The following is a 20410-nucleotide window of genomic DNA, read 5'->3' on the forward strand; positions in this document are numbered from 1 at the left end:
AAAAAAATCTCTCTTAGGTATATTTAAGATAACAATTATGCGAGAAGAAATTTATCGCAGGTTACGACTGCGTAAATTAAAACCATTTTCATCTGTAGAACAAGCACTTGAATTATCAAATGTAAAGGTATTATATAATAAAAAGAAAATAATGTATGTAATTGTTTTACTCCTTATGAGTAACAAAGTTTATACTGATGTAATTTTGAAACCCGTAAAAACAAGTGGCAAAATTGTAAATGTTAAATATAATGATAATAATGAAATATATGGAATCTTAAATACATGCCCTAAAATAAATGACGTAAAGATTTGTAAATTGAACCAACTAGTTAATATATCCAAAGATAATTGCATCCCGCCGCTCGTTAGTGGTAGAAATTCATCATCGTGCATGATCCCAAGGATATCATACACCAAACGTAGAACTTATATCTCCCGGTGTAATATTACTTAACGACTTTAATGGAACTATTATCAATGAAACACTATTCGTTTCATTGTTAATAGAACATATTTGATCAAATTCCACGACGTAACTGTTAAAATAAGTAACAAACTTTGTCACTACAAAATACATAAATTTCTCAATATTCATTCCTTTGTTTCTACTTTTGGCAATAATAAACCGTTTCACCAAGAAACAAGAAAAAATAGTTATATATATATATATATATATATATATATATATATATATATATATATATATATATATATATATATATATTTGTCACTACAAAATACATAAATTTCTCAATATTCATTCCTTTGTTTCTACTTTTGGCAATAATAAACCGTTTCACAAAGAAACAAGAAAAAATAGTTATATATATAAAGGGTGATTTGTTAAGAGCGTGATAACTTTTTTTAAAAAAAAACGCATAAAATTTGCAAAATCTCATCGGTTCTTTATTTGAAACGTTAGATTGGTCCATGACATTTACTTTTTGAAGATAATTTCATTTAAATGTTGACCGCGGCTGCGTCTTAGGTGGTCCATTCGGAAAGTCCAATTTTGGGCAACTTTTTCGAGCATTTCGGCCGGAATAGCCCGAATTTATTCGGAAATGTTGTCTTCCAAAGCTGGAATAGTTGCTGGCTTATTTCTGTAGACTTTAGACTTGACGTAGCCCCACAAAAAATAGTCTAAAGGCGTCAAATCGCATGATCTTGGTGGCCAACTTACCGGTCCATTTCTTGAGATGAATTGTTCTCCGAAGTTTTCCCTCAAAATGGCCATAGAATCGCGAGCTGTGTGGCATGTAGCGCCATCTTGTTGAAACCACATGTCAACCAAGTTCAGTTCTTCCATTTTTGGCAACAAAAAGTTTGTTAGCATCGAACGATAGCGATCGCCATTCACCGTAACGTTGCGTCCAACAGCATCTTTGAAAAAATACGGTCCAATGATTCCACCAGCGTACAAACCACACCAAACAGTGCATTTTTCGGGATGCATGGGCAGTTCTTGAACGGCTTCTGGTTGCTCTTCACTCCAAATGCGGCAATTTTGCTTATTTACGTAGCCATTCAACCAGAAATGAGCCTCATCGCTGAACAAAATTTGTCGATAAAAAAGCGGATTTTCTGCCAACTTTTCTAGGGCCCATTCACTGAAAATTCGACGTTGTGGCTCGTTAGTAAGTCTATTCATGATGAAATGTCAAAGCATACTGAGCATCTTTCTCTTTGACACCATGTCTGAAATCCCACGTGATCTGTCAAATACTAATGCATGAAAATCCTAACCTCAAAAGAATCACCCTTTATATATATATATATATATATATATATATATATATATATATATATATATATATATATATATATATATATATATATATATATATATATATATATATATATATATATATATATATATATATATATATATATATATATATATATATATATATATATATATATATATATATATATATATATATATATATATATATATATATATATATAGACACATTCCCTGATTGTCCGTTTATTCCACAAATTTTTTATTTGGTTCAATTCTGGGGACTATACCACCCATTCTAATACATTGTTTTGTCCTGGAACCACTTCTTTGTGTACCTTGACGTGTGTTTTGGGTCATTATCCTGCTGGAAGACCCATTGAAGTGGCATATTTTCTTCGGCATAAGGCAACATTGTTTTTTGCAAAATATCATTGTAATCAGTTGATTTCATTATATTCTGTATACAATATAGAGGGCTCACAGTGAATCCGAGAATTACATAAATACCATGATGCTGCCAACACCGTTTTGGATCGTTTTTAAAGTATACTTAGGACTGAATTCTTTATGAATAGGTCTTCTTACATGACAGAGGTGTCAGAAGAAAACAAATTTACTTTTGCGTCAACGGACCACAAAATATTACGCCATGTTTGCTTAAGCCAATCTATTCGATTTTTAGCCAACTTTAATCTTTTTTTAAAATTCGTTTTGGATAATAACTTTTATTGCACTAGGTTAGGTTAGGTTAAAGTGGCAGCCCGATTAAGTTTCAGGCTCACTTAGACTATTCAGTCCATTGTGATACCTGCACCTTCACTATTATTTTCTTTTGTTGAACCAACCAGTATGTTCCAAAAACATTAACCGACTGCTTTAGTTAACGTTTTCCAGGTCCGCCAGTAATCTGAAGCTATATGCCCCTAAAATTCGCTTACGCCTTACACAAAATGCAGGACACTCACACAAGAGGTGTTTAATTGATTCTTTTTCCTCCGCATCATGACAGCTCACACAGTAGTCATTATACTTCGCACCAATAGTTTTTGCAAATTCGCCTTTCAGGCAGCGACCCGTTATAGCAGATATCAGAAGTGATATCTGACGTCTTGGGAACACTAGCATATCTAGTGTGCGGTTAAAGTTTAAATGGGACCATATTTGCTTGGTGTCGTCACAACCCTTGCAATTCTCCCACCGAACATTTGTCATCATAACAGTATTCTCACGCAAACGTGAGAATACTGTTATGATGACAAAACGTGTACCGAAAACGTTTTTCTTTTGTTAGAGTTTTTTGAATTGCTTCGAAAATTTTAAACTTTTATCACCAAAAAATTCGTTTGTTACAAAATTTTTATTTTTTCAATAAAAAAAGTTATTTTTGAAACAACAACACAGTCCATTTCGTTTATATAAAACACTGTTATTTTCTGACTTTAGGTCGTTAATAAGACACATTTTACACTTCAAAATTTAATATACTACAATGTAATGTTGAACATTTTTTCGGAATCTTCCGAGCATATCTGGAAACAAAAAAAACTTTGGTCGAAGCAGGGATCGAACCCACGACCCTTGGCATGGAAGTCGGACGTAGTAACCACTGCTCCACGGTGCCAAACTAAATGTTTGTTTCTGTTAAATAAACTTTGTTTATTCGGTTCGTGGGCGCCCCAAGCTATGCTATATAAATATAACTTATATGGATATTTATCTATTGATGACCATAACAGGTACATAGCTCAGTGGTTAGTGTGTTGGCGTACAAAGTGCATGGTCGATTCGATTCTCCGTTCAGGCGAAAGGTAAAAAAATTTTAAAAATTTATAAAATCGTATAATTTCTTCTACATTGTTGGTATTACAGGAAAAGGTGTTAAGAACTAAAAACCTCGTGGATGTGAGATAGATGTGAGGGAAAACTGCAAGAAAACAATGTTTTTTTAGTTTGTCTTTATGAAATTGTTTTTACATCCTGGAAAAGAATAAACGTTTATCACAAAAAGTATATACTTTTCTTCCAAATATACTTCCTTACAGCGAAAAGCAAATTAGAAATGAACTTTGTTTGCCTAAAATTTCGTTTGGGAGAAAAGAATTATTTTTTTTGCGTGTAGCCAAAGACATACCAACAGATTTTAGTTCCCCTGGAATATGTAAGGTAGTTCCTAGCCTTGCTAACTCATCTCCTTCGCAGTTCCCCGGTATGTTCCTATGGCCGGGCAGCCATATTAGGTGAATATTGTACTGCTCAGCCATCTCGTTGAGAGATTTGCGGCAGTCGATGGCCGTTTTCGAGTTAAGGAACACAGAGTCCAATGGTTTTATTTCAGGTTGACTGTCTGAGGTATGCCAACATTTTTTGGAACATTACTTCTAAGACAAATTAGGTAATCTTTTCGCTATTCGAAGTTCCAGATCTTTAGAATATACCCCGAAACCCACGTGTCCATCCAATTTGGAGCCATCAGTGTAGAATACACGGGATCTGTGTACACCACGCCTCACTGTTGGGAATTAGAGTTTCAAACTTTTTGTCGAAAAGTGGTTTCGCCAGAGTGTAATCCACTACGTTAGGCACTAGAGGTGTGCGCGTGACACGAAATTATCGTGACACGCGTGATGCACGCGTGAATCACGTGAGTCGTGAATAAAATCTGAAGCAACTCTCGTGAATGTGCGTAGATGGGACTACAACAAATATGTCGTGCGTGAGCGTGCGTGAGTGATAAAATCAATTCTTGAATGTGCGTGAATAAAATTTCTGCAAAATCACGCTCACGAAAAAACTCAAGATTTAATTCTTACTAGTATGTTAACTGAAATTGATTTAGCTGTCGAACTATATTTTATTTATGAATTTTGTTACCCTTGCTCATTCCCGATGGGAAAATGTCGTGAGTCTCGTGAATTTGTCGTGAGTCATGTGAATTGTCGTGAATCGTGCGGGATCGTGCGTGATTATTGCTTTTCATTTCGTGAATGTGGGTGACTGTGAGTGGCTACGACACTTATCGTGCGTGAATAAATATTCGACTTCGTGAATGTGAGTGAAATTTCACTCACGCGCACACCTCTATTAGGCACATCTGGCATTATTTTGAGAACCGAACTGTGACCGTACCTTTTTTCCGACCACAGCGATAGCTCGCGCAACCCCACAGCCGTTGTTACAGCTGACTGTTTGCCCAAAATGTCTAACGGCAATAGATGCAGCATGACATTAAGGGAATCTGTTCCTGTCTTACTGAATGCGCCTGAGATACACAAGCACGCTTTATTTAAATCTGTCGTTTGCTGAAGTGCCGGCCACCAGACTACAACACCATATATATTGCACTAAATACTCTAAATCCATTTACAATGTGTGTTTTTCGAATAATTGATGCATTTAGATCAGGTCTTATTTATATAGATCCAATAAATGGATCTTTCGTACTCATAGATTGATACTCCTCTCTATAGCAGGTGTAATTTTATTTCGCCATCGGTTCTAGATATACCGAGCATTTTTATAATGTTGCTGTACGAATATTGACTTTTAATTAATTTTTTAATACTATTTTGAATAGCGCGGTCGTAGCGCTCATTTCTACCGATATTTTACAAAAAGTTTACAAAAGTGCAATGTATTTTGCAATTAATTTGAAGCTATGAATTTATGCATTTACTTAAAAAAAGAAAGGGTTTTTAATTTTTAGTATCATTTTGTTGCAAAAAAGCAAAACTGTCTGTTTAGTGGGGGCGTAAATTCCCACTAAATTTATATGGGGTTTTTATGGGGATGTAATTTAGGTCGGTATAGACCTTTCAATATTTCATTATAAGTTTGAGGTCGATTTTGACCTCTAAAAATGTCATATGTCCGTCCGATTTTTACCACTCTTTGCCTTATCAAATTTATAACATTTTATGTCTACTTAATTTTGTGTTTAATAAGCTTTATTTATAATTCCACTATATATGTACAAATTTATTTGTTTGATTTTGTATGTTTTATTTAACTTTAATTCACTTTGATATATTTAGTTCATAATAGAAATATTTACAAGTTGATGTCTTCTTATTTCTTTTATTTATGATTGATCGTTTGTTAAATGTTAGGTTACAATAACGCGACCGATGTAAAGTGTTAACGACTACTGAACTTCTTGCTCCCCTTTATGTTGGTCAAGGGCAAAGCAAAGAAGAAATGATCATTTGCAACAACAACAATTGCAACACTCACTCTCTACACTGGCTGTAGATGACGTTGAGTGTTGTTATTGTTGTTGTTTGTAACAGTTATTCTAACAAGGAATGAAAACAAACGTCAAGCATTAAATGAAATGAATAATTTGATGAACTGTTGACGATTGTAAATATACGAAAAATAGAATTTACACTAGGCAACAAAAATTTTAAAGAAATTGATGAAATGAAAAATTTACAATATGAAAAAAAAAATGAAATGAAAAAATAAAATGAATTATTTTTGGTTTAATGTCATTCAACATTAAACATGCCGGCCTCTCCGTGGTGAACTCCGGGTGATGTCAGGTTCGTGTGCCGTAGTGTAAAACATGTTGATGTTGGATGTCGATGAGTTGCATTATGCGTTGAAAGTCGATATTGGTAGTGATTTTTTTGATCTGATATCAAGGTCGTATGGTGGGTAGATGTTGTGATAGCGATGTTTCCTATTTAAGTCAGCCAGTTTTCTCATCGATATTTGTTGTTTGGGAATTTGTACTTTTTGACATGTCTCTAGAAGTTGATAGTTCTCCAGGTAAATTATTGTTGAAATTGCATGTAGAAAGCTCTGACGACGAAAAGTCAAAACTGATTGACTGGAATCAAAAATGACTAAGCTGCGCATTTCTTTGTTGCAAAGGTCGTTCGGCTCGTTTGTACATGAAGTTGCTCTTGCAAATTTTTATTTTGATGAGATGATGGATGTCTTTTGATAGTCCAAGGGGGATCGTGCCACCTCACATGTACGAAATGCGGAGTTGTATGCATGTGATTTGGATTTGCGTCCAAGTTTCGCTAGGTCGATTTTTGAAAATTGGTTAAAAATTGCTGTTTCGAGCCAGATTGTGATGTCTTGTGGTTTGATGTTGCAAATGTTGACTTTGACGCTGGAGGCAGATTTCTTGTGGATTATTCTGGTGTACACAAAGTTTTGAATGAAAGTCCATGGTCGACTTGAAGTAAATTTTTTGAACCAGATGTGAGGTAAGTAGTTCTTTGAAAGGTCGTTTGTATCCGCTTTTGGGATTGCATTGGCTACTTGGAGATTCGGGTTTGAATTGTTTAGGTCAAAGTCAGTATAAATTTTAACTATCTTTCTCATTTTGTTGAGTGGCAATATGTTCGAATATTCCTTAGATGATATCGTGTACAAAATTCGATGCGATGGGGTAATTCCATTGTGGTTATTGTGTTGATTTGATCTCAAAAGGTGTTTTGAGGTCGCCTCCGCCCCCAAAAAATGGGCGAAGTTGATATCTAACTGATACGCATTAGATATCGCTTTAGCTGGACGTGATGTCAGTCTCCCCACAATCAAGGTCATGGCTGTATTTTGTGTCAAAAGAGACGCTGACGACGTGCTAAGTACCAAAAAGTTCGATTGCTCCATCGGTTCTCCCACAATCAAGTCTTGAACTGTTTTTTGTGGCGAGGGAAGCGCAAATGGACACATCGGGGCTTTAAGGTCTGGAAATTGTTCTGCAAAGTCAAGTCCAATGTATAGGTCGATTGGCTGACTGGAACCACAAGGTAAGTTTTCGATTTTGTTGTAAAAGTCGAAGTACTCATTTAAAGATGAAAATATATATGATGAAGTATGAAAGGTCGATGATGCAATTGCAGCTTGCATTAGGCTCAATGGTGATGAATGAACTTCTGCTCGACTTGATAGAGGTCTAAGTTCATAGTTGAAATGAATAAAATTACAAGTCGGGGTTGTAATTTTATGTTGTAATAGATAGACGTTGGACGAATGAACTTCTGCTCGGCTTGGCGGAGGACTGAGTTCATTGTTGGAACAAATAAAATTACAAATAGGTTTTGCAATAATGTCGTGAACTAGATTTGTGGTCGAAGAATGAACTTCTGCTCGGCTTGGAGGGCTGAGTTCATGTTTTGAATGAATAAAATTACAAGTCGGTGTTGCAATTTTGTTTGGCACTAGGTCTGTAACTGAGGAATGAACTTCGGCTCGGCTTGATGGAGGCCTGAGTTCATGTCCTGAATAATCTGTGATGAAGATTTGAGTAGGTCGTCGATCGGTCGGTTTAAATTCTAGTTTTTGGTGACTAGAATCCTGAACTGAACTAATTTGTGGATGATGTATGGACGAATGTCGGCTATCATCCCATAAAGTTGACGATGTGATGTCTCGTTGATCACGATGTCGATTAGACTTAACATTGTTGGGAGTGTAAGTCGTGATTTTCTGCTTCGAGAAGGTTTGTGTAGGCAAAGTCTTAGGTCGTGGTAGGACGGTATGATTTGTGGACTGTATATTTTGTTTGGTTTGAAGAGTGGACTGTATTTTATTTTCGGATGAGTCACGTTGAAGTGTGGACTGTAAAATAGTATTAGAAAATATGTCCTGTGTTTCTTTAGGTCGATAAAGAGGTCCAGGAACTAATTGGATTTTATTGTCAACCAAGAGGTCTAATGATTTTAGATGTGTACATTCTCCTATGGGTTGATTTTCAGTGCATGAGATCTGATTTGGACGTGGTTTTGAAGAAATGAAACTGTTTGGAGTGCGCAGGAAGTTTTTGAGTTGAAATTGTAAGAAGTCTGGGACGGTCTTGAAGTTTGTATTATTGATTTAATATTTTTCGAAAATATTTTGTATTTGTTGAAAGTCGTCCAATATTTTACCTTGAGTTGTTTTGGGTTTATTGGATTTGCATTTCGCTGAATGAGGTCTTGACATTTGTCGAATGCATCTTGTATTTGAAACCATAAGTCTTCTGAATGATGTAGAATAAATTCTAAAGTCGCGATATGATAATTGACTTGACTGCTGTCGTCGGTTTCAACTAGATCAATTAAATCGTCACATAAATTATGAAATTTTTGTACAACGTCCATTTTTATTGGAAAATTGTTCAATATAATTCGAAATTGGAATTTTGTGAGGTCGAAAAAATGTCCCCGCAAGTAGTCAAAAAATGGCAGATCTGGCAACTCTCATTGAAGATACATCAAAATTAAGAAGAGCGATGTTTGAGATGACGCAAGGAAAGAATGTCACTTAAATTCAGCTTACAGAAATGTCTCTGGATGTTTTTTGTACTATTGCTTGTGTACTTACTGCTTGTCCCTTTTTTCTACTTGCATGATATAGATTTCGTTCTTGATGTTGATGATTACAGTTATAGTTGATGACGTCACTGGTACTCGATCGTTGATGCACGATGACTTGTTTTTGCAGGTGCCAGTATTTTTGCACAAATGTTGTTGTACAATTGGTTTTGTAAAAATGTCGACAATTTTGCACTGAGCATGTTTTTGCCGATGTTGGTCTTGAAAAAGTTTTACCGTTAGAAGTACAGTTTTACTTGGAAGAGGCTTCAATTTTTGAAAAACTTATTTTTGCAAAATGTCACTTGATGCAGTGGTTTGATTTGAAAAAGAGTTTAATATTTTTTATTCCACTGTTATAAAATGTCAAAATTAAACAAGTTTTCCACAAAATTCCTTTCATTTGAGTTTTCAAACGCAAAGAGTTTTTAAGTTTTTAATATTTTTTCTTGTTTATCACAATGTGAGTTAAGTCATTTTTCGTTTTAGCGAAACAAAAAATGCCCAAAAATTTGCACAAATTAATTGATAGTAAATAGAAGATTTACTTTGAAAGTATGAAATTTTAAATGCATATACGTATTTGTATTTTCACAAATGTCACTTAGGTTGGTTTTGCGTTTTAACACGTAAAAAAAAAATTTCAAAATGTCCACTTTCACAAAAAGTAATTAGAATTTGGTTTTTGTTAAAATAAATATATATTCTCGATTAGGATGCGAAAATTATTTGTACGAAAAAGAGTTTTGACTATTTTATTCACTTTTTTATCCATAGGTCACTTTTCACTTTTAATTAATAAGTCACTGAACGTTTTTAATAAAACTAATATATTATTAAAAACACACTATCCGGCTCGAAGGACCAAATGTTTAGTGGGGGCGTAAATTCCCACTAAATTTATATGGGGTTTTTATGGGGGTGTAATTTAGGTCGGTATAGACCTTTCAATATTTGATTATAAGTTTGAGGTCGATTTTGAACTCTAAAAATGTCATATGTCCGTCCGATTTTTACCACTCTTTGCCTTATCAAATTTATAACATTTTATGTCTACTTAATTTTGTGTTTAATAAGCTTTATTTATAATTCCACTATATATGTACAAATTTATTTGTTTGATTTTGTATGTTTTATTTAACTTTAATTCACTTTGATATATTTAGTTCATAATAGAAATATTTACAAGTTGATGTCTTCTTATTTCTTTTATTTATGATTGATCGTTTGTTAAATGTTAGGTTACAATGACGCGACCGATGTAAAGTGTTAACGACTACTGAACTTCTTGCTCCCCTTTATGTTGGTCAAGGGCAAAGCAAAGAAGAAATGATCATTTGGAACAACAACAATTGCAACACTCACTCTCTACACTGGCTGTAGATGACGTTGAGTGTTGTTATTGTTGTTGTTTGTAACAGTTATTCTAACAAGGAATGAAAACAAACGTCAAGCATTAAATGAAATTAATAATTTGATGAACTGTTGACGATTGTAAATATACGAAAAATAGAATTTACACTAGGCAACAAAAATTTTAAAGAAATTGATGAAATGAAAAATTTACAATATGAAAAAAAAAATGAAATGAAAAAATAAAATGAATTATTTTTGGTTTAATGTCATTCAACATTAAACACTGTCCTTAATTTTTCACAGCAGAAATCTCTCATGTTGCAAAAAAGGAAACAAAATATTTACATAGTAGCAGATAATGTAGAAAAAAAATTGGTGCCAAAACTAGGGTTAAGTATAGTGGCAGCCCGTTAGTTTAGGCTCACTTGAACTACTCAGTCCATTGTGAAACCACAAGTGGTGCCCTTCTCTATTATCAATGAGTGCCGCTCTGGGATAAAAAAATCATTTTTTTTCATAGTAATACTTAGTTTCTAATATTTACGATAGAGAACTTCACAATCAGGGTACCTCGCACTGGATTCTAAATCTATTTTCTTCCAATGTGATTGTTGCCAAAGCGTTCATCATATTTTCGTAACACGTAACAAAAACGGGGATTTGAAACAATATCGATTCTTGAAATATCACAATGCTTTCGATTTTGGCTCAAAAATTGGTAATAAGGCATTCAATATTGGAAATATTCGTCTAATTGAGGGACTCAGGTGTTGTCCATGATGTGGTAGACGCTTCGACATGACCTCCTTCAAAAGACTAATTTTTTTTAATCCATTTCAGCATATAGAAAAAATTGTCTATGTGTAGTCCAAATTTGATGTCTTGCAAATTTTATTCATTTTGCATTTGATCTTCCGAAATGTTGTATTTTATTATCAGATGGTGGATATTGTCCATGGTTTCTCTACACACCGACCTCCAGATTTTAAGTGGATAATTTTTATTACTTTTGACTGTATTATAATCAGAAAATATGTTTATAATTTATTTGAATGCATCAAGAAATCACGAACATTTACGTTTTACATATTCCTTAATTTGGAATTTTCCTGTCTATCACTGTGTTGTGTTGCTGTCTTTCGATATCTCTCTCATTCGCCATTTTTAGTTTTGCTTTATACTCTCTCAGTCTCGCTTTCTAAACACATATGTACATATATGTTTAGAGACAATTTCTAAATTAGTATATGTGGATGCAAACACACATATTATATTTAAAACATGTTATGTCCCAAACATAATATATTCTTACATATTAACATAAATGCCCAAACATGTTATGCTAGTTTATGACCATTATATTCTTGCACTTAAAAATAATGTGCTAAAAATTTAAGTTCCAAACACATAATTTTCGAACCGAAACATATGAGAAACAGTCTTTTTCGTCCGTGTTCTTTACGAAGTAATTTGTCTAGGAAAGGTTAAAAACTTATCGGTAAAGGGTGATACGGTCAAAATTTTGTCAAGGAAAAAAATCGGTGAAATCGTTTATTTAAAAAATCAAATTAAATTTCTTTTTCAAGTTCAATTAGTATAAAATTCAGGAAAAATATTCAGTTAGGCTTTCGCTTTTCCAAATCCGGGCCTCACGCTTGACACCTGCCATTAGATTTTGTACAGCCACCTTGTCCACCTTCTTCGCCGCAGAAAGCCAGTTTGCCTTGAACTGCTGCTCGTCCTTAGCAGTTTTTTGGTCTTCTTTAGGTTCCGCTTGACAATAGCCCAGTATTTCTCAATTTGGCTCTGGCGTGTTGGGAGGGTTCTTGTCCTTGGGAACCACCTGCACGTTGTTGGCGGCGTACCACTCCATGGCCATTTTACCGTAATGGCAAGATGCCAAATCCTGCCAAAACAGTACGGAACAACCGTGTTTCTTCAGGAAAGGCAGCAGACGTTTATTCAAACACTCTTTCACGTAAATTTCCCGGAAGCTATGAAAATGTTGCTTTTCAAGCCACAGGTACAGATGGCTTGCCAAACCAGATATTTCTTTGCGAACTTTGACAGTTTTATGTGCTTGAAAATATCTGCTACCTTTCCCCTTCCTTTTGCCGTATAAAACTCCTGTCCCGGAAGCTGCTTGTAGTCGGCTTTGACGTAGGTTTCGTCGTCCATTACCACGCAGTCAAACTTCGTCAGCATCGTCGTGTACAGCCTCCGGGATCGCGCTTTGGCCGTCGTATTTTGTTTATCATCGCGATTTGGAGTCACTACCTTCTTGTAACTCGATAGTACGGCTCGTTTTTTGGCTCGATGCACGGTTGTAGACGATACACCCAGCTTATTTGCGGCATCTCGGAGAGAGAGGTTGGGGTTTCACTTGAAACTACCGGCAACTCTCTTTGTCGTCTCAGCGGCTTCCGGTTTTCGATTTCCCCCCGATCCAGACTTCCTGGCTGTCGACAAACGTTCCCCAAACACTTTAATTACATTTGTAACGGTTGATTTGGCAACTTTTAGCGATTTTGCCAGCTTTGCGTGCGAGTAGCTCGGATTTTCGGATGCGCGAGCAAAATTTTGATACGCTGCTCTTCTTGCTTGGACGTCATTTTGACAACTGAAGAGTGAATTCCAAAGTCAAAATAGGAGCAACATTCTACACACACACACCTTCAAAATGAGGGGTGTTTAGGTTTTTTTAATGCAAAATTTAAAGAAATACGTCAAGTTTATATTGACCAAATTTTGACCGTATCACCCTTCATGTTAAGTCGGAAATCTTCGTAGAATTTCATATAATGATTAGATTCTTTTAAACGGAGAAAAAAATCGCGAAAATCGATTTATATATTTGGTTGTAGTGAAAAGTGTTGTGAGTAACTCTCGATACTCACCAATATGGATGATATTCCTACAAGCAGCAGTGATAAACACGATACTTTTATTTGCCCAAATTTGTAGGCTATTGCTCCAAAGAAATTTGTGCCCACGAAGTATCCAATGGAGTCTGGTATAAAAACAGTACCTAATTGCCATTTATTTGGTTTCAAATAAGTCATTAACCATAGTGGTAGACAAGGTTCCAGAATTGCCATTGTTGAAGTGGAGAACCAAATTGCTATCACAATGGCTAAAATCATTTTACTCTGGAGCAATGGTTTCCATTTCGGTCTCTGTTGGTCTATGTCGACTATTGCCTAAAACTCGATAAATAGTTTGAAATGTAATGTTAAATAATATATAAATTAAATTATTTATGAAATATACCTCAGGATGAATTGATAGATCCATCGAAATCAGTTGCAAGCCTATTAAAAGAATGATAATAAAAAAAACAAGTATTGCATTCTGTTTACTTATTTGTCAATGTAATAAAATATTGATAATATACGGGAATTTTAATAATGAAAAATTTCAATTAATGTCCACAACATCATCACAAAAACTAGCTAAAAAAGCTAAAAGTCATTTTTCGTTGATATATAAAACAATAAAAGCTTAATTTAATTTAATTCTCTTTATTCACTATCTATCTTTAATGAAAAAAGCCAACACCCAGAGAAATTATTGGTTGGAATTCGATTACGGCAACAATTTGAGAGTGAAGACTGACAATTTTGACTTAACAGATTTGATAGTTGAATTTGTTGCTATGGACAACGTGTATATGACAACAAATAAGTTTTATTTTATGTTTCATTAATTATATAAAACTCCCAAATTCAAATTTGTAATGAACATATTAAATTTTTTATAACATTCTGTCCCTCAAGGATTTATTCATTTCGATAGCTGCATTCCTAAGTGGTAAGTTAAACACCAAATTATATTAATACCACTCAATCTTAACCTATCGATCGTATATCCTCTTTGCTATGTTGAGAATATCAAGATTCAACATTAAACCCAGTCAGCTTTGGCATTAAAACAAAAATTATAAAATTGTGTCTTTTTTCTTTTTTCTTCCAGAATTTAGAAAAGAAATCGGACCACAAACGCAGATTTCGCAGCCCACAAGTTTTTTCAAATCCGATTTAAGAAAGTTAAAGGTATTCAGACGCTGGCCCCATTGTGCCTGAAAATTTGGCATATAGTTTCGTAAACATATCCGCTGCAGTCGAGTTCATAAAAGGCAGATTTTAACAAAAGTTTTTTGTCTTGGTTTTTGGCTTTACTTTTTAGGTCATTAATCAATACAAAATGTTAATAATGTTAATATAATAGATAATTAAATAAAACTAAAAAGAATGGTTTCTATAATTTCACAAGCTTTGGTTGTTCCACAAAAACACTTAGTTGTTTTAACAAACGAATGAAATCTCATTATTTGTGATTACTAATTTGACTGATAATATGTCAAAATTGTAGTTCTTCAAACAAGTTTATATACAGTTGTCACAGAAAACAGTTGGTTGTTTCAACAAATTATGTAGGTTATATTCCGATAGTTGAGGGGACCAAAATAATTCGGTTGGCAAACAAATTGGTTGGCACAACAAACTTGTTTTCTGTATGAACTTTGACCAAAATGATTACACAGTAAAATACTTCATGGCAATTCCAAAGAGTGAATTCAACTAAATTATTCTATAACGACCTACATTTTATATCTCATGAACTTCATAACTAAACTGACTATAACAATCGAACTGCCCCACACAGAAAAAGAATTTCAAGTATCTTCTATATATGTTAAAGGATAATAATAATAATAATAATAATAATAATAATAATAATAATAATAATAATAATAATAATAATAATAATAATAATAATAATAATAATAATAATAATAATAATAATAATAATAATAATAATAATAATAATAATAATAATAATAATAATAATAATAATAATAATAATAATAATAATAACAATAATAACAATAATAATAATAATAATAATAATAATAATAATAATAATAATAATAATAATAATAATAATAATAATAATAATAATAATAATAATAATAATAATAATAATAATAATAATAATAATAATAATAATAATAATAATAATAATAATAATAATAATAATAATAATAATAATAATAATAATAATAATAATAATAATAATAATAATAATAATAATAATAATAATATAATAATAATAATAATAATAATAATAATAATAATAATAATAATAATAATAATAATAATAATAATAATAATAATAATAATAATAATAATAATATAATAATAATAATAATAATAATAATAATAATAATAATAATAATAATAATAATAATAATAATAATAATAATAATAATAATAATAATAATAATAATAATAATAATAATAATAATAATAATAATAATAATAATAATAATAATAATAATAATAATAATAATAATAATAATAATAATAATAATAATAATAATAATAATAATAATAATAATAATAATAATAATAATAATAATAATAATAATAATAATAATAATAATAATAATAATAATAATAATAATAATAATAATAATAATAATAATAATAATAATAATAATAATAATAATAATAATAATAATAATAATAATAATAATAATAATAATAATAATAATAAATAATAATAATAATAATAATAATAATAATAATAATAATAATAATAATAATAATAATAATAATAATAATAATAATAATAATAATAATAATAATAATAATAATAATAATAATAATAATAATAATAATAATAATAATAATAATAATAATAATAATAATAATAATATAATAATAATAATAATAATAATAATAATAATAATAATAATAATAATAATAATAATAATAATAATAATAATAATAATAATAATAATAATAATAATAATAATAATAATAATAATATAATAATAATAATAATAATAATAATAATAATAATAATATAATAATAATAATAATAATAATAATAATAATAATAATAATAATAATAATAATAATAATAATAATAATAATAATAATAATAATAATAATAATAATAATATAATAATAATAATAATAATAATAATAATAATAATAATAATAATAATAATAATAATAATAATAATAATAATAATAATAATATATAATAATAATAATAATAATAATATAATAATAATAATAATAATAATAATAATAATAATAATAATAATAATAATAATAATAATAATAATAATAATAATAATAATAATAATAATAATAATAATAATAATAATAATAATAATAATAATAATAATAATAATTAATAATAATAATAATAATAATAATAATAATAATAATAATAATAATAATAATAATAATAATAATAATAATAATAATAATAATAATAATAATAATAATAATAATAATAATAATAATAATAATAATAATAATAATAATAATAATAATAATAATAATAATAATAATAATAATAATAATAATAATAATAATAATAATAATAATAATATAATAATAATAATAATAATAATAATAATAATAATAATAAAAAATAATAATAATAATAATAATAATAATAATAATAATAATAATAATAATAATAATAATAATAATAATAATAATAATAATAATAATAATAATAATAATAATAATAATAATAATAATAATAATAATAATAATAATAATAATAATAATAATAATAATAATAATAATAATAATAATAATAATAATAATAATAATAATAATAATAATAATAATAATAATAATAATAATAATAATAATAATAATAATAATAATAATAATAATAATAATAATAATAATAATAATATAATAATAATAATAATAATAATAATAATAATAATAATAATAATAATAATAATAATAATAATAATAATAATAATAATAATAATAATAATAATAATAATAATAATAATAATAATAATAATAATAATAATAATAATAATAATATAATAATAATAATAATAATAATAATAATAATAATAATAATAATAATAATAATAATAATAATAATAATAATAATAATAATAATAATAATATAATAATAATAATAATAATAATAATAATAATAATAATAATAATAATAATAATAATAATAATAATAATAATAATAATAATAATAATAATAATAATAATAATAATAATAATAATAATAATAATAATAATAATAATAATAATAATAATAATAATAATAATAAAATAATAATAATAATAATAATAATAATATAATAATAATAATAATAATAATAATAATAATAATAATAATAATAATAATAATAATAATAATAATAATAATAATAATAATAATAATAATAATAATAATAATAATAATAATAATAATAATAATAATAATATAATAATAATAATAATAATAATAATAATAATAATAATAATAATAATAATAATAATAATAATAATAATAATAATAATAATAATAATAATAATAATAATAATAATAATAATAATAATAATAATAATAATAATAATAATAATAATAAAATAATAATAATAATAATAATAATAATAATAATAATAATAATAATAATAATAATAATAATAATAATAATAATAATAATAATAATAATAATAATAATAATAATAATAATAATAATAATAATAATAATAATAATAATAATAATAATAATAATAATAATAATAATAATAATAATAATAATAATAATAATAATAATAATAATAATAATAATAATAATAATAATAATAATAATAATAATAATAATAATAATAATAATAATAATAATAATAATAATAATAATAATAATAATAATAATAATAATAATAATAATAATAATAATAATAATAATAATAATAATAATAATAATAATAATAATAATAATAATAATAATAATAATAATAATAATAATAATAATAATAATAATAATAATAATAATAATAATAATAATAATAATAATAATAATAATAATAATAATAATAATAATAATAATAATAATAATAATAATAATAATAATAATAATAATAATAATAATAATAATAATAATAATAATAATAATAATAATAATAATAATAATAATAATAATAATAATAATAATAATAATAATAATAATAATAATAATAATAATAATAATAATAATAATAATAATAATAATAATAATAATAATAATAATAATAATAATAATAATAATAATAATAATAATAATAATAATAATAATAATAATAATAATAATAATAATAATAATAATAATAATAATAATAATAATAATAATAATAATAATAATAATAATAATAATAATAATAATAATAATAATAATAATAATAATAATAATAATAATAATAATAATAATAATAATAATAATAATAATAATAATAATAATAATAATAATAATAATAATAATAATAATAATAATAATAATAATAATAATAATAATAATAATAATAATAATAATAATAATAATAATAATAATAATAATAATAATAATAATAATAATAATAATAATAATAATAATAATAATAATAATAATAATAATAATAATAATAATAATAATAATAATAATAATAATAATAATAATAATAATAATAATAATAATAATAATAATAATAATAATAATAATAATAATAATAATAATAATAATAATAATAATAATAATAATAACAATAATAACAATAATAATAATAATAATAATAATAATAATAATAATAATAATAATAATAATAATAATAATAATAATAATAATAATAATAATAATAATAATAATAATAATAATAATAATAATAATAATAATAATAATAATAATAATAATAATAATAATAATAATAATAATAATAATAATAATAATAATAATAATAATAATAATAATAATAATAATAATAATAATAATAATAATAATAATAATAATAATAATAATAATAATAATAATAATAATAATAATAATAATAATAATAATAATAATAATAATAATAATAATAATAATAATAATAATAATAATAATAATAATAATAATAATAATAATAATAATAATAATAATAATAATAATAATAATAATAATAATAATAATAATAATAATAATAATAATAATAATAATAATAATAATAATAATAATAATAATAATAATAATAATAATAATAATAATAATAATAATAATAATAATAATAATAATAATAATAATAATAATAATAATAATAATAATAATAATAATAATAATAATAATAATAATAATAATAATAATAATAATAATAATAATAATAATAATAATAATAATAATAATAATAATAATAATAATAATAATAATAATAATAATAATAATAATAATAATAATAATAATAATAATAATAATAATAATAATAATAATAATAATAATAATAATAATAATAATAATAATAATAATAATAATAATAATAATAATAATAATAATAATAATAATAATAATAATAATAATAATAATAATAATAATAATAATAATAATAATAATAATAATAATAATAATAATAATAATAATAATAATAATAATAATAATAATAATAATAATAATAATAATAATAATAATAATAATAATAATAATAATAATAATAATAATAATAATAATAATAATAATAATAATAATAATAATAATAATAATAATAATAATAATAATAATAATAATAATAATAATAATAATAATAATAATAATAATAATAATAATAATAATAATAATAATAATAATAATAATAATAATAATAATAATAATAATAATAATAATAATAATAATAATAATAATAATAATAATAATAATAATAATAATAATAATAATAATAATAATAATAATAATAATAATAATAATAATAATAATAATAATAATAATAATAATAATAATAATAATAATAATAATAATAATAATAATAATAATAATAATAATAATAATAATAATAATAATAATAATAATAATAATAATAATAATAATAATAATAATAATAATAATAATAATAATAATAATAATAATAATAATAATAATAATAATAATAATAATAATAATAATAATAATAATAATAATAATAATAATAATAATAATAATAATAATAATAATAATAATAATAATAATAATAATAATAATAATAATAATAAT

General features: G+C 25.4%; 1 protein-coding gene across 1 annotated transcript in view; it reads right to left on the reverse strand.

The window, feature by feature from the left end:
* prt (putative mushroom body vesicular transporter portabella) overlaps positions 1–20410 on the reverse strand; it is a gene marked incomplete in the record, with an annotated part of 153486 nt that overhangs the window by 22718 nt on the left and 110358 nt on the right. The window contains 2 exon segments of the mRNA XM_075291325.1: positions 13314–13616; positions 13687–13727. Of these exon segments, the coding sequence (XP_075147440.1) occupies positions 13314–13616; positions 13687–13727 (344 nt within the window).

Source organism: Haematobia irritans, chromosome 1 (genome assembly GCF_050003625.1).
Source record: "Haematobia irritans isolate KBUSLIRL chromosome 1, ASM5000362v1, whole genome shotgun sequence".
Classification (NCBI taxonomy): Eukaryota; Metazoa; Arthropoda; class Insecta; order Diptera; family Muscidae; genus Haematobia; species Haematobia irritans.